Source organism: Meleagris gallopavo, chromosome 1, assembly GCF_905368555.1.
Source record: "Meleagris gallopavo chromosome 1, MGAL_WU_HG_1.1, whole genome shotgun sequence".
Classification (NCBI taxonomy): domain Eukaryota; kingdom Metazoa; phylum Chordata; class Aves; order Galliformes; family Phasianidae; genus Meleagris; species Meleagris gallopavo.
Genome location: NC_139404.1, coordinates 142267478 through 142280683, shown reverse-complemented (window position 1 = coordinate 142280683; position 13206 = coordinate 142267478). Strand labels below are relative to the sequence as shown.

Below are 13206 nucleotides of genomic sequence, written 5' to 3'. Positions count from 1 at the left end.
AAATTAGGAAGCATTTCTTCTCTGAAAGAGTGCTCAGGTGCTGGAACAGGAGTCACTATCCCTGGATGTGTTTAAGGAAAGGGTAGAGGTATTTTGGGACATGGTTTAGTGGAGAATATTGGTGGTAGGTGGACATTGAACTGGATGATCTTAGAGGTCTTTTTCAACTGTAATGACTCTATGATTCTATTCTATTCTATATAAATAATACAGATGGAGTGACGACAACACAAAACTATAAGTCAGAAAACAAGACACAAAAGACATAAAAATCAATTTAACATTTGACATGGCTTTCATAGCAACATGTTTTCACCTTACAAAACCATGGTCAGTACAAAGTCTAACACCCTTATATTTATTAAATGTACAGCATTAAAAACACTGCTATCACTTAACTGAAAATTTACTGAATGAGACACTGTCTTTGATAATTCCTTCAAACTAGTTGGAAAAGAACAGAAAGTTTATTCTTACATAAGCATGCATTTATTAAAATCTTTCAGCTCACTGTCCTTAAAATCAGCCAACTTTATTGAGTTTTGCACATAAAGTCCAGAAGCAACCAGGTGATTTATTTCCCAGAGAATTTTTTTAAAATCAATATTCCTATACAGAATATTTTTCCATACAGAACATGTAGTAATACAGTGTGAAAGCTCTTTTGTGTATCAAAAAACATGTAAAAATTTGTAGAAGCAGAACTGACACAGCATGAATGCAGCAGCAGTAGACTGCTTACATGAAAAAATATTTTCTATAACTATATAGTTTTATGAAGTATTTAATTCAAAGAATTGTATGTTTTATATTTAAAATGATATGAAAGCGCATTTATAAACAGGGTGGGTTTTTTTCGTTTTCCAATAACTAAAAACATGGTAAGTCTTGCGTAATTATGTTAACCGATGTTTTATGTTACAATTAATGAGCTAAAAGATTTTAAGCATCTGTAGGGGACAGTTAGATATGCTTAGGAAATCAAGAAATGAGTATAGTGTAAGTCAAATAACTGCTTTACTGCACACCATTCTTTTCAGACCCAGTTATCCAGTTTATTTTACTGGATTAGTCAACCAGTTTAATTGTTTTTGAAGCTGAAGATTGCAAAATGGTGCTTCTGAATACTTTACATACAGCATAACTTGCAATTTAAGAGCAGCATATTTAAAAAGATAGGACATAAGCAGATTTAGTTTTCAATACAGCAGTCTTATAGAAGCTGACTTCAACCTGATTAAATCTTACCATTGTCTACAGAAATTCCAAGAATACTTGATATCTTTCTCACACTGAAAACAGAAAAATCACTTCATTATTGGACGCTTTTTCACTTCCAGACAAACTAAATCATGGGCTTCACATTCTCTGTAGAAATTCTAAAAAGCTTATTTCTCCTTAGGAGATGTCAAAACATGGAGATATGGTCAAAGCATTAATTTTTGTTTTCAGATTAATCATAAGAGCAAGTTGGGGGGAAAAAATGAAGCTTTATGAAGCAAATAGAAAACAACTAAACTCTGTACTCTGTAACTATGTGTCCAACAGAGCAGAAGTGCATGTAGTTGAAAAGAAAACAAAAAAAAAATTAAATATAGAATCGTTAACCACTCTCCATGTTATGGCATCAGCCAGCATTAATTGTTTTATCACAAAGCAGGGAACAGACCATCCATTTTTTCCAGTTATTCGCTCGACCTAGAATAATAAAAGTCATCGAAATGCACTGGTGTGGCTCTGGGACCTGTGTGGTGTTGTGGTACTGGTTGAAGATGATGAATGTTACCATGTCATGAGACTTACTGTGGTTAAAAGTGAGAGAGTTATCCAGGCTGCTCAGCTGCTGCAATCTGGCATGCATCATTCCTGTTCTGTTACGGGAAACAGGCAATGTCTGAGATTTTCGATCATGAACTATGGATCCCAACCCCTCCTGGTTCCTGCAAGATGGGTGAAATGGGATAGAAGCAAAAGTTAGACATGTCAATCAGCAGCAAGACAGGAAGTGTTAGTTAAGCAGCTACAGTACAAGAAGTTTTATAGAAGGAGTCATATTGCAACCTATTTAATGTTTTACTTACAAAACAAAAATAGGTAGCTTAAAAAAAAAGCATCACAGCAAATGCTTTCCTAAAAATCTCAAAGCGCAACAGCAAAAGCACATGAGTAGTTGCTTTGAAAATGCTAGATTTACTTCAGAGCTCTTGTGCACGTAAATATTTGAGAATACAAAGATTCCAGAGATATTTGGAACCCAAAACCTTATGTAAAAAATTTAGAAAAAAAGCTAGAAAAACATACATGGTGGTAAAATTAGAAAGCGTACATGCAACAGGGGAGAAGGAATTAAATGAGGTATTATTGTGGACGTCTTACCCAAGCAGGAAGGGAGAAGAGCCATACACTTTGTTAAACTTGCAGCAATCAAGTGAAAAGAACAGAAAGGTGATCTGTGTTAGCAATCAGTACAGGCTAAATTCCTATTGTGTACCACCACCAGAGCTAATGAAAAATGACAACCAGTGCCTGAATATTTCCCTGTTCCTTTTCGTTCTGTGTCCTTTGTGTATTTTAAGAGTATGTGCATTGACTGGCATATACTTTAGTGTAACAACACGAAAGACTAGAAAGCTACATTAATTGGGGAAATTCAATACTTCTGCAGAACACAAATGATTTCTATAGCTTAAGTCTTTTTTTTAGCATGACATGCACTACACAAACTAAGCGATCAGTAAACAAAAAGGAAGGAGGGTAGTTCTTTTCTAAAAACTAGTCAAAGGAATTAAACATTTTTTTTTGGTTGGTTGGTTTCGATGTTTGTTTCTTTATATATTTTTTAATAATTTGATCATTTTTTACAAAAAGCCTAAAATTACAAACTTCTGTAAATCCAGAGTTTCGAGTATATTTGAGCACAAAGGTTAAAAATCAAAGCCTTAGGAAAGACAGATTTGTTTTGGTTGCTGATTATTATTTATCTTTTTTAAGTTGTGTAAACATGGATGAGACCTTCTCCTGAAAAAATTCCAGGAAGGTAGTCATGTTTGTTGTTTGTAGAAACACACTCACATACCACTGAACTTAAACCAAAAAGCTAAACATCTTAGAATACCTTACCATCCAAGCTCTGCAATTTCTCTCCCACCAAGCTCAAGAGGACCAGCATTTCAACCCCACAAATTTAGTTATAACAGGACCACCATGTATACCACAGTGTGAAGCCTAAACAGATTACTACATTTTACTCTATTAAAAAAAGTACTTTGCATGAAAGAACACACTAATGCAAATATATTCAAATACTTGAGTACAGGGGCTGCTCCAAAAGTAATGCCTCCCATTTTATGATGTTAGCCCACAACATCAGAGACACATGGTGGTTGCAGCAGAGGCTGAACTTTCCCACCAGTGTTCCATTGCACGCCGTGACTGTGTGACAGATGACAACAGAGGGGCAGTCTGACAGAATGACATCCGACATGGAAGCACGTATGAAGCAAAGGGGTGTCACTGAATCCCTCCATGCAGAAAATATGGCACCCACTGACATTCATTGATGCTTGCTGAACATTTCTGGAGACCAAATGGTGGATGTGAGTACATTGAGGCAGTGGTGATGAGTTTCAGCAGTGGGGACAGTGGGTCACCTGCACTGATACAGATTTTTATGAGTGAAGCATGCAGGCTTCACTCTGGTGAAAATGCACAGCTGGTGAAAATGCACAGCTAATGGTGGTGACTGTATTGAAAAATAGTGTTTTGTAGCTGAGAATTTGCTCTACCAAACAGTGCTTTTGTGCTTTTTATATCGTTGTTTTCATGAAATAAATAGGAGGCATTACTTTGAAAGAAATACATACTATATACATATTTCTGAGATTTGCTCTTAAACAGCAGCCAACGGGAACCATACAGGTACCTAGAAGTACTTTGAACTGAAAAACAGCAGAGTAGAAATGTCTACTACTCACCTTTCATTGAAGACACTTTATTAAATTTCTATAACATTTCAACTGATATGATTTTATGGCCGAGTAATAAATCAAATATTAAAATGATAAAACTTCTTCCCCAAAAGACATTATTTCAAGGAAAAAACTCTTCAGTAAAAAGATAGTAGGAGAGGTGGGTGAATTGCAAAGTATTTATAATAAACACAGCACACAACATTCTGTATCCTATTTAAAAGTCTGGTATCTGCTTCAGAATTGTTAGTATAATAACCAGTTACTTCAAATTGTTATGTATAACTTTACAACAACATTTCTACTCCCATATGATTTATTTGTAGCAGAGTTCCGCATTCATTATTACTTTTAGTGGATACAGTACTATACAGGCTATTATTCTTAGTAGACAATACAGTAACACTTAAATTCCACACAGTACCTGGCTATGTATCGTTTTCCCATGTACTGGAACTGATGTAAGCATACTCTACAGAGAACACATAAAAAGTCAGAAAAATAACACAAAAAACCCTTATAAGTTTATGTTCATTGGAGTTACTCAATTTTTTTTTTTCTTGTTTAACTTTAAACTCTTATGCCATGAAACTTTATCTCTCCAACCCTTAAAATTAGTTTCCAGTCCCCAGTCAAGAATAATTGATTCAGGTCCTCTGAAATCAATCATGAATGGTTGCTGTTTTAGTCAAATCAGGATTAGTATAAAAAGAGCACATCAATCTCAAATTTTCTGCATCAAAACATCTAGTATGAGTCTTGCAATGACAAGCTAGAAGGAGTCAAATAATGAAAAAACAGAGCACATTAGAAAATTATTAACACCAAGTTCAAATGTTACGTCACAAAATCATAGAATGGTTGAGGTTGAAGGGACAGTTAGAGGCCATCTGGCCTAATTTCTGTGCAGATGTGGCTCTTGGGGACATCACTTACATCATTTGATCTTAAGGGTCTTTTGTAAACTAAATTCTATGATGGGAATTTTATTTTGTTCTGTATTCCTTAAACTGATACTGTGACGGTAATCTGAGATTACTGATTAGATCAAAAGCTAATTCTACCTTGCCCTTAAACAAGAGGCCATTAAGGGAAAAACAAGGTTCACTCATTTCATACAGTTTATACCTCATGCTTCAATCTACTACCTGTGCTCATTTACCTGCTCAGTTCTGTTTCCAGTACAATCAATATAATGCCATCTGTACTCAGTGGTTGAATTAAAACACTATTTGTTACATATTTCTAAAATGAACTTTGAGTATCACATTACATAACAATTAATTACCGATATTACAGTGACTGAGTCTGTAACAACTGAAATGAAGAAAAACAAATCAATGAAACAAGACATGCAGAAAAGCTGCTGTGTTGCACTACTTCCAGTCAACAGCACCATCCTTGTTTTCTATTTATCAGTCAGTTCTCATGAATAAATAACACTACATGTGGATAGGCTGAAATTTAGCAGCTAATAAGAAATAATGGATTCATCATATATTTTGTTTCCAAGAGGAAAGCTAGGAAGACAATTGATTTCCCTTTGTTTCCAAAGTTATTTGATTCAAATGATTTTCATGTGCAGCCATATTATTCCACAAGTTTGCATTACAAGACGCATTTGAATGCAGGCAAGTCAACAAGACAGTCCATTCCACTTGCACAAACAATGAAATTCTGAGTACTACTTACTGTTTAGGAACCTTCTGAGGTCATTTCTGCATAGCCTAATTCCCGAAACTATTATGGAGTTGGACAGATATGCAATCGTGCACACCAAGTTAAGGATTTCTAATCAAGACTTACTATGATACTGCTTTTCAACAATAAAGAGTAACACATACATTTATGTCCATGCTCAAGATTTCAACAGCACAGCGAAATGTATGATTTCATGATAAACTCAAAAAAATCTTACTCTGTAATTGTGAAGAAGTCCATGAGTTCAGATTTTGTAGCCTTGTTCCAATAAGTAAACAATGCATCTAGGAAAACGAAAAATATGAAAAACAAGACAAAGGCAGTAAGCACAAAAAAAGCATTAAGTGGAGAGTTAGAAAGCTGTTCTTGGTTTTCAGATAATTAGGATCTCAATAATCTAAAAACGGCTTGTGAGGTTACAAAAGATACTAAGTCATGTGCATAAATCCAATACACTGTTACATATTTTTGAAAAATAGGTGGAATTACCTACCTTCTGACATACTTCTCAAGATATGAAGGAAACACATGAGCAGACTCTTGATCTCTGCTTGGTCAAGTTTGTCATATCGAACTACAGAACTTCCTAAAGTGCTGCTCTGTTGGTTCTGAAAAGAAAATAAACAGTTTGGTTGAAAGGTTTCTAAACTGATAATGAACTAAAATGTTTTAAATTGCCTTATTAAGTCCTGCAACAGAAAAAGGATCTCAGAATGGAGACAAAAATGTTTCATGTAGAGACAGGCCTCTAAAACAAACACAATACACATGAAGTATAGAAATCAAACCCCTTTACTTTGGTTTATTTTCATTTCCTTCTTTGCACAAATTTTCTCCCAAGAAGGACGAGTAAGAAAAGTTACCTAACAGTGACTGTAAACTGAGGCTTGCCCTTTTTGCTTAGTGTAAATACTTTAAAAATACACGCTGTTAGGCAACACATACACACTTCTTTGCTTTTGAAGATTTTACATTGAACTGCAAGCAGACCTGACTCCACAGAATTCTACTGAAAAATGAAGAATTCCAAGGGAAACATACACGTATGAGAATAATGTGCATTCTGCGTCTACTGATAAATAATCTGCCTTTGCCTTAAAAAACAAACAAACAAAAAAACCAACAACCCTTTCCTCCCTTTGTAAAGTCCCTACACTTGGAGAAGCTAATCTACAATACTCAGTACCGAAGAAAATCACAAAATTTGTCCAAAAAGAAAAAACAAACAAACAAAAAAAGCATGACAGCTTGACAACTTTCAAAATTTACTGCATAAAGGGCTACAAAAAGAAAAAAAGTAGAATTGAGACTATAGAAATAGAGCTTTAGGCAATTACCTGTTTGTAAAACAATCATTTTTATACAATCAAGTGTTATAAAATCCTCAGTATGAAGCTGAACGTTTATTTAAAGGATATATTCTGCCCTTTTCATTGCCTAATTCCTCCCTTCCAATATGAGGCTACTTATGCCAATGAAAGATGAACCAGTCATTTAAACTATTTTCTGGAAAGTTAATGTTCTGGTATAATTGATCTGTGCAATAGTTTCTACATAGAAGCTTGATAATGTTGGACTCATTAACTTTTTAAGGACACATACCAGCATAAGAGGTAATCCTTTATATCAACACTAGAAAAACAATAACAGAAATGAAAATAAAAACAGAGACTTGTGGGAGAAAAGCACTTGGTTTCTCAAACTGAGTTCCAATACCTCAAGGGCAGAATAGTCCTTCCAGGAACACTTCTCACTGAAAGCAAGAGAAATGCTAATCCATGACACTTTGCACAGGCATCACTTGACTACTGAACCCTTTATGATGTTCCATGTTCCTAAAACAATCTACGCAGTCTCTCACATACTAGCCATTGTATGCAGTGAAACCACACGATGTTATAATAATACTAGAAAGAAATTACTTCAATTCAGAAGAAAGTAGACACCTGCATAAACCTGAACACTTCCTGATTGTAAAGGTCCCACAAATCGTTCATTTTAAATAAATACGGTACCTCTAGTGAATAAGGAAGTACTACTATATAGTTACATGCAAACCGAAATAGAGCAGGCAATTAATGGGTGACGGAACAGAAACTGATTTTTCAGTTTTCTATAATTTTGATACTGTTTAGAGATAGAACTCCCTCTAAAAGTTAAAAATGTACAGTTAAAACAAGTTTTGTTTAAAATAATCTCAGTAGCATACAAAGAAAGGCCATATTAAAATAGAAATAGTTTCCAGCAAATTCTTTTTCCACAAGGCTAGTTCTACAGGTTATTCTGAATGAAAATTAAAATGAAACCAAGCAATGAGCAAAAATTTGAAGATACGTGCAGAACAGCTGATCTAACAGAAACTAAGAAGCCAGAATTAAGTATTATTCACGCAAGATATTTACAGCATGCAAAACATGAATTCTCTATTACCTAAATTGGCAGACCAGAGCAGAATTTTCAAAGGATTTTGACTCCTTTGAAAACCCTTTTAGAGAAAACACTGCATGTTAATAATTAACAACATAAAAACTAAGTAATGAATGACAGTATTGCCATTTAGCAACAGCATGTGTCCAAGGCATTTCTGTCAAAGAATGTCAAAGAAGACATATTTATTAACATAAATAACATATAAGAATATAAGAAACATATGACTCAAATTCTGCTAATAGTTAAGCTGACTGGATATTCTGACTTAGCTAAATTACATAAATGAACTATTACAGGTTTGGTACGTGGTTGCTTTGTACATATTTGCCTTGAGATTAAACTGTTGCAAAAGAAGTGGCAAAACTATTGATCACACACACTTCACTCAGAAGCTTAACTAAACCAAGCACAAAAACCAAATACTTCTTGTAACTGAAGAGAGAAAGCAGCATGCATAATTTTCTCTGGCAAAACTGGAATTGTCAGAAGCGAAAAATCCATAGTAACACGGTTTTTCTTTGCAGGGTGAGAATTTTCTTCTTCTCCTCCATTAGGACGCATAGCATGAGCAGAGTGCCTTCTGAGAAGCTTCTCTCTCTGCCACACGAAGGCATGTGAGGGTCAAGGGAAAAAGTTATCGTGTTGTGACATGCACAACAAGATCTAAGAAAATGAAATGTGATCAGCATAAATACAAGCTCTAGAAAGACATGACTGAATAACTCATAGCTACCAGAACCAAAACTCCTACTTTGTAACAGGTTCCAAGTGAAATGCTTTAGAAAAGTCAAACTAACATAAATCACTTAGAGAATTCACAGTAAATGATTTTAAAAATGCATATATTACATATACTTGTGAGTTGAACAGATAGAATGATGACCTCCACAAAATCTCGCATAACCAGAGTTCAGTTCTCACAGGCAACATTTAATGCTCTTATCCTCATGCCTTTATTTAAAGGGAAAAAAAAAAACAAGTGCTTGCTCATGTTTCTAAATTGAAAATCAAATTGCATTTTCTGCAGAACAGCTTAATAAAAACACTGTTAGAAGAGCTCATATGAGACGCATTTCTCAAAAGAAGAAGATAAAGTAAAAACTTCTGAAAACGCTGCTCTGAAGTTATTCCTGAAAGCCAAGTCCCAACGGAGTTAACAAAAGCTAACTTGAAATTTCAGAAGTACATTTCAGCGGGTGTTTCTTTTTTTGTTTCTGAGGATTTTTTTTGTTTGCTTGTTTACCTTGTCAAGAGAATTGCTTTTGTCACTGTGTCTTTCAGGAAGACTGTTTCCTGAGTCTGTACTTATTAGAGAGCCTCTTGAGTCAGCATTTCTCACGCAATTAATATTTGGAGTTGAGGTGGTATATGGAGAAGCTAAACAAAACAAAATGTAAAAATCTCAAACAATGCATATACTGTAAAAAGTCACTCTACAGTCTAATTCCTAAACCCCCTATATATATATATGTATGTATTCCTTAAGAAGGCAAATAATTCCATTTAAATACTTCTGATGAAGTATTGATGAAGATCAATTGATATATTTTCAGCAGAATATGTACATATATATATATACATATACACACAGATCTGTGTAGAAATACATGCAGATGTATCTAGAAGCAGATCTATCACTATATACACACTTACATGAAGGACACTTCTGTGAAACTTTCTCTTAATCTTTTTTTAATTGACTAGTAACTGATGCAACTGATTTTAACAGATAACAATAAACAGAAAAGCAAGTAAAAAAAGAGATAGCCACAAGTATGCATAGTGAGCATTCCACACAGAGGTGGTCATTTACAAAACCATGTGTCATGGCACTCTTGCTGTAAGTGACTAATGCTAGTCTCGTTTTTTCATTACTCTGCAGCCTGTGGAGAATTACCAACTTTGATGAAGGGAAAATTTTTTTAAAAAAGCAGTTCTTTCCAAAAACCAGCTTTACTTTCAAACAGCAAAATAAAATAAAATAAAATAAAAAACACAAATACATCTCACTTGTAGACTAAATTCTGGACTGCACAGAATAACTGATTGCATTAGGGTTCCATACAAGTGCATACTCAAAAAGCAAGACAATTATTATTAGTAACAAAAGAAAACTTCTTCCTTTTTCAGTTTAGTTTTTTTAAGTGCTTACCAATGCCAGAGATAACACCAAACAGATCTTTAGGAAGGTTATTATCCAATGTGTTTACTGTTTTTTGTGGTGTTACTAGCTGATTTGCAGTTGGCAAATTAAGCCCATCATCCTTTCCACTCTGCTTGGAAAAAAAAAAAAAAAGAATAAAGGAAGATATGATTATTGTTTTCCAACATTATGGGTATATTAGTAATACATACTTTATTTTCTAAAGCAGGGTTTACTATACGGAATGACAGAATCATTGCAGCTGGAAAAGACCTCTAAGATCACCTAGTCCAACCGTCAACGCATCATCACCATTCCCACTAAACCACGTACCTGGGTTCCACATCTCCACATGTCATGAACACCTCCAGGGATGGTGACTTCACCACTTCCCTTGGGCTGTTCCAATGCTTCACCATTCTTTCAGTGAAGAAATGCTTCCTAATATTCAAACTGAACCTCTCCAGGCGCAACTTGAGGCCATTACCTCACAGCCTATCATCAGTGTTACCTGGGGGAAGAGGCCAACCCCCCACCTTGCCATAACCTCCTTTCATTTCATTGCAGAGAGCGATAAGGTCTACCCCGAGCCTTCCATTCTCCAGACTGAACACCCCCAGTTTCCTCAGCCGCTCCTCATAAGACCTGTGCTCCAGGCCCTCACCAGCTTTGCTGCCTTTCTATGGACACACTCCAGTGCTGCATTGTCCTTCTTGCAATGAGGAGCCCAAAACTGAGCACAGTTCTCTAGGTGCAGCCTCACCAGTGCCAAGTACAGGGAAATTACCATCTTCCTGCTGCTGCTGACTGCTCTATTTCTGATACAAACCAGGAAAACATTGGCATTCTTGGCCACTTGGGTACGCTGCTAGTTCTCGTTTAGCTGACTGTCAACTAACACCTCCAGATACTTTTCCTCTGCACATCTTTCCTGCCACTCTACGTCAATCCCATAGCATTGCCTGTAGTCACTGTGACCAAAGTAAAGGACGCATCACTTGTTCTAGTTGAACCTCATATAAATGGACTCAGACCATTGCCCCAGCCTGTCCAGATCCCCCTGTAGGGCCTTCCTACCCTAATGCAGATCAACACTTTCTCCCAACTCAAGACCTTCCTTGATACCAAGGTCAGGCTGACAGGCCTGTAGTTTCTGATCCTTCTTGTAGATGGATGCCTCATTCACTAACCTTCGTTTGTCTGGAACCTCTCCAGTTGATGAGGACTGTTGATAAATGATCCAAAGTGGCTTGGCCAGCTCTCTCTCAGTACCCTCAGGGGGATCCTATTCAGCCCACAGACTTGATGGAATAGCAGGCTGCTGTTTCCTCTCCAACTATGGAAGGTTTATTCTGCTCCCTATCCCTGACTTCCAGTTCAGGGGCACTTGTACCCTGTGGATAACTGTTCTGACTATTAAAGACAGAAGCAAAGAAGACATTAAGTACCTCAGCCTTTTCCTCATCCTTGGTGGTAATGTCCCTAGTTGCATCCAATAAAGAATGGAGATCTTCCTTGCCCCTTCTTTTGCTGTTAATTAATTTGTAAAAGCGCTTTTTTTTTTTTTAATCTTTCTCAATGGTGGGCAGATTAAGCCCCTGCTGAGCTTTTGCCTTTCTTATTTTCTCTCTGCATATCCTAATAACATCCATGTACTGTTCTTTAGTTGTCTGCCACTTCATCCAATGATAGTAAACTCTTTTTTTCCCCTCTTTTTGTCTTAGCAAAAACATCCTGTTCAGCAGGCTGGTCTTCTTCCACACCGGCTTGGTTTAAGGACACATGGGGACAGCCTTCTACTGTTTGTTCTTGAGGAACGTCAAGCTTGTGTGGAACCTTTTGCCCTTCAGGACTGATTCCCAAGGGATTCTCCCAGCCCATTCAGAAGCTCAAAGCCTGCCCTCTGGAAATCCAAGGTAGCAGTTTTGCTCTCTGACTTCACCAGTAACATAGAAATCAATTACTTCTTGGTCACTATGTCCAAGTCATCTTCCGGCCACCATGACTCCCACCATTCCTTCTCTGCTTGTAAATAGTAGACCTAATGGGGTCCTTCCCCTAGTAGGCTCTCTTATCATCTGTGTTGGGAAGTTATCTTTCGCCCACTTCAAGAACCTCCTGGAATATATTCCTTTCTTACTTAATTTCTATTATTTATGCTCAAAAAGCACAGAATGATATGTTCAGATACTTCCACAAGTCTGAGATAGCCTCTAACTTAAAAGATCTCAGCAAATACTGAAAAAATGAATATTCCATACAACTGAGTATTCCACTGTAATACAGACTATTCCAAAAGACCTAGATTATTTTTATTTTAAACATCCAATTTTTTGTGTTGTTGGAAAGGCTCTGTAAGTTTCTCTTTCTTAACTGGCAAATGGTACACAGCAAAATACGGAAAAAATAAAAATAAACTCTTTAATTATTAAATCTCAGATTCAATAATTGTGTACAACTATAGCATTTCAATATACTCCTGTTTGGTTTGGTTTTTTTTCTTTGGTTGGCTTTTTTTTGTTTGTTTTTGACACTTCAACAACACTTTTCCTTCAACTTCTTTAGCTGCTCTTGTTAGAGCAGATAAAAAGACGCACCAGGTCTAATCCTGTGTGGTCTATAGTTGTTAGTAGAATGATAGAAGCATACACCAGAGAAATAGCAAGATGCTATATAGTATTAAAATCAAATAATACTAGAAACATACTGTGTTAGTCTGCGGCCTGACATTGTATAAAAACCTTCACAGGTTCAACTGAAAAGCAAGTTATGATGCATTTATTGAATTTACCCAACTATGATGTCAGGCATAACTTAGCTGGACCAGAGGAAGGGCAATCAAAATCATAAAATGTAACTAAAATTTTTACTCTAGTATAAAGCAAAGAAAACAAACTCCAAGAATTATGAAATTTATGGAACTTTTTCCTGAAAGTATGCATTATTTTATATACATGTTACCAA

The 13206-nt window shown here is 35.9% G+C and overlaps 1 protein-coding gene across 7 annotated transcripts in view; it reads right to left on the bottom strand.

Moving 5' to 3' along the window:
• The window catches only part of DOCK9 (dedicator of cytokinesis 9), a 116453-nt gene that overhangs the window by 23681 nt on the left and 79566 nt on the right, over positions 1–13206 (bottom strand). For 3 of the 7 annotated variants that reach the window (XM_010728651.4, XM_085215580.1, XM_085215581.1), the window contains exons 33-38: positions 10252–10372; positions 9343–9476; positions 6163–6277; positions 5887–5953; positions 4393–4440; positions 1804–1940 (exon numbers count right to left, since the gene is read on the bottom strand). In XM_010728651.4, the coding sequence (XP_010726953.2) occupies positions 1804–1940; positions 4393–4440; positions 5887–5953; positions 6163–6277; positions 9343–9476; positions 10252–10372 (622 nt within the window). Of the gene's footprint in view, positions 1–1248; positions 1293–1803; positions 1941–4392; positions 4441–5886; positions 5954–6162; positions 6278–9342; positions 9477–10251; positions 10373–13206 lie in introns of all 7 variants that reach the window. The other 4 variants (XM_085215578.1, XM_085215582.1, XM_085215583.1 and 1 more) reach the window with 2 other exon arrangements.